Raw genomic sequence first — 3,086 nt, 5'->3', positions numbered from 1 at the left:
ATGTCTTGATGACATATTCTACTTTTATACGTGCCACGACTCAACCTCAAAATAAGAAAAGGTTTAACCTGAGCCAGCTGTTGATATGTTTGATAGCCGAGGAAAGTTTCTCTATCACCTAGCTTCCTCTGCTCTGGGGCATCCATAATTAGTGTTTTCTCCGATTCCCTTTTCAGCAACACTGAAGGAACTAGTCTCACAAACAATGATCCGCTGGGCCCAAGAGAAACCAAATCCAGGATGCAGAGTTGGTGAGGATTATGTTCAACCTCCTAAGGAGACAGTATGACAGCATTGGAGAGCTGCTGCAGGCTCTGCGGAAGACCTACACCATCAGCCAGGCCTCCGTGAGCGACACTGTTAACCTGCTGGCTGCCCTGGGCCAGATCCGGTCCCTTCTTAGTGTCAGGATGGGCAAGGAAGAGGAGCTTCTCATGATCAACGGGCTAGGGTAGGGTCACTCACAGCAACTCTCTACAGAGAATTCTCTCTCTCCTTGTGGTGGGACATCCTTGTCACATGAGCTACCTCTGTAACATGAGACACCAGACCGCCTACTGTGCAAGGCAGAGAAAGGGCATTACCAAAAGAAATGAACAGAATTCTTGGGGGCTCTTGTGAAAATAGCCATGGAAACACATCTGGAGGGGAGGACAGCCTATTTAACAGAGAAACGATTTGAGCACTGCAGCCTCTGGCTAGGCATCTTCTGGGGCTTCTGAGATATTCCTGGCTGGCCCTTTTCCCCTCAGTTCTAAACTGTAGAGTGATTTTGTTAGTTCAGTGAGATCCCTTAACTTACAACTGTAATTCATGGATCTGCCTCACAAACCATGTAGACAAGACAATTCCTGGCAATTTTGGTGCCAGGGGCATTTCCTTTCATTACAGAAACATAGAGGAGAAAATAAGAGCCAGAAAGGTTCACTGGCCAACCCACAGTGTTACCTGATTAAATCAAAAGCAGCGTTCCTCCCCTCCCATCCTGGGGCTGGCAAACTGCAGAGAATCACTAAGGAACAAGAAAAGTGGTTTGCATGATTCTCAGGAAAGAAAGGGTGTGTGCATGCATGATTCCCCAAATTCATTTACAAAGAGGAATATTATAATAGAAATGAAGAGATTTTTATGGGAGGGAAATAAGCTGCAGAAATAGTCCCTCCCTCTCCACCCAACGTACAGGTAATTGTTGCATCTCCAGACTTTTATTTGCCTAAGCTTCATTGTGTAAGTTGGTGTTGGGTAGCTTAAAAGTATGAAGGTTGTTATGTGTTCATACCATTGCTTTTTGAAGACTGGTATCCACAAACTTCATAGTATCAAATACAGAATTCTTATAAGAAAGATATGCAGTCCTATCATTAAGAAACTGAATACAAAGAAACACAGCTATCAGCAGAGAAAAGAAGTAATTGGGTACACAGAGAAAGAAAAACCCAGTGGTATGGGTGGTCTTACAATTTATTATAAGCAAAAAAAAAAAGAATGAAGGGGGAATTGTTTAAATATCATTAGAAATAAACATTTTAAAGAGAAAAAAATCAAACACTTAGAATTATTTGGTGCAGCTTTTTTCAGCTGAAAACATTCCATATGTATTCCACGACCTAGTACCCTCTTATTATTTTTCTCAGCCTATCATTTTAACATTACTCGACCTAAATCGTGTTTGTGTGGATTTTCATAGCAGAAGAGCAACAGGTGCTGAACTCTCCCTCTCATTCTTCTGTTAGGGACATAATGAACAACAAGGTGTTTTACCAACACCCCAACCTCATGAGAGTCCTGGGCATGCACGAGACGGTGATGGAGGTCATGGTGAATGTGCTGGGTACAGAGAAATCACAGGTAATGCTTTACTGAGCCAGAACCTGACTCTCAGGGCAGGAGTACAAATCTATTGACTCAGTTTTCCCCTGGGAAGAGGAAAAGATTTCTACAGATCCAAAAGGATGCAAGAAGGGGACCATTGCTGCTAGCGTAGGGTACAACCAGGAATTTATACCAGTTTTCCTGAGATCTTACTTAAATTGAATGGCTTCTTTTTGATGTTTTTACATGTATGTATATATGTCATGTGCATGTATATATGTTAGTATGCTCACATGCATGTGGATGTACATGTGTAGGTGTGCATGCACAATTATGCACATACATATGGAGGCCTGAAGTTGGCATAAACTGCCTTCCTAGACTGCTCCCCACTTTACCAACTGAGACAGGGTCTTTCACTGAACCCAAACATCACAAATTCAGATAGTCTACCTAAACAGTTTGTTCTGGGGATTCTTGTCTCTACCCTCTAAATGGTGGGATTATAGATGAGCCTATTCCTACCTTGCTTATGAGGCTGATGAAGATCAGAACTTCAGTCCTCGCACTAGTGCAGGAATCATTTTATCCACTGACTGATCTAGATCGCATGACTTCTGGAGGCAAAATATGGAGTATGGTTTCAAATGTTGCTGACTCTAGGGTGCCACCATCCTAGAATCCTAAGTGGTGTTCTTGTTTTATTCTGTTGCTGTGATAAAAATACTGACCAAAAGCAACTTAGGGTAGAAAAGGGTCTATTTGGCTTATACTTCTGGGTCACAATCCATCATCTTGGAAAAGTTAAATTTCTTCACAGAACCCTGTAACATCTGTATGCCTTGGTGACAACAGATTTCAGAACTGTTTCTTAGAGCTCCTCCCATGATTCTAAAGGGCGGGGGAGATTGTCATCTTTCTAGGAGTCTGACATTGTTTTTTGAGCATTGTAAGATCCCAATAAGCTAGAGCTTGCCATAGAGATGCTAATTGCTTCGGTAATTGGGAAGGCTATCAAATCAAGTGGTGAAGGGTTGCACCTCCATGATAACTTATATGTATCTGATGTCAAGTGCCTTAGACACCGGTAGAAGAGCAGTGATTGAGGTCACATACTTGGGACGTGTTCACAGAAACAGGACATGGTACCTTTCAGACTTTCTTAACTATGGGGACCACCCTTGGCCCTGAGAACCCAAGTTTTAATGGACTAATGGGCATTGTTTTCCTATGATCCCCCAACTCTGTTTCTGATATTACCCTTTAGTGCTGTA

At 42.4% G+C, this 3,086-nt stretch overlaps 1 protein-coding gene across 1 annotated transcript; it reads left to right on the top strand.

The window, feature by feature from the left end:
• Nucleotides 1-234: 234 nt before the first annotated feature.
• LOC119087221 (ryanodine receptor 3-like) lies at nucleotides 235-2,308 on the top strand. Its single transcript, XM_037201919.1, has 2 exons — nucleotides 235-451; nucleotides 1,734-2,308. Exons 1-2 carry the CDS (start codon nucleotides 261-263, stop codon nucleotides 1,861-1,863), a joined length of 321 nt encoding a protein of 106 aa, XP_037057814.1. The 5' UTR covers nucleotides 235-260; the 3' UTR covers nucleotides 1,864-2,308.
• Nucleotides 2,309-3,086: the final 778 nt, after the last annotated feature.

Source organism: Peromyscus leucopus, unplaced genomic scaffold, assembly GCF_004664715.2.
Source record: "Peromyscus leucopus breed LL Stock unplaced genomic scaffold, UCI_PerLeu_2.1 scaffold_351, whole genome shotgun sequence".
In the NCBI taxonomy this organism is placed as follows: Eukaryota; Metazoa; Chordata; class Mammalia; order Rodentia; family Cricetidae; genus Peromyscus; species Peromyscus leucopus.
This window is presented reverse-complemented; position numbering and strand designations above follow the sequence as displayed.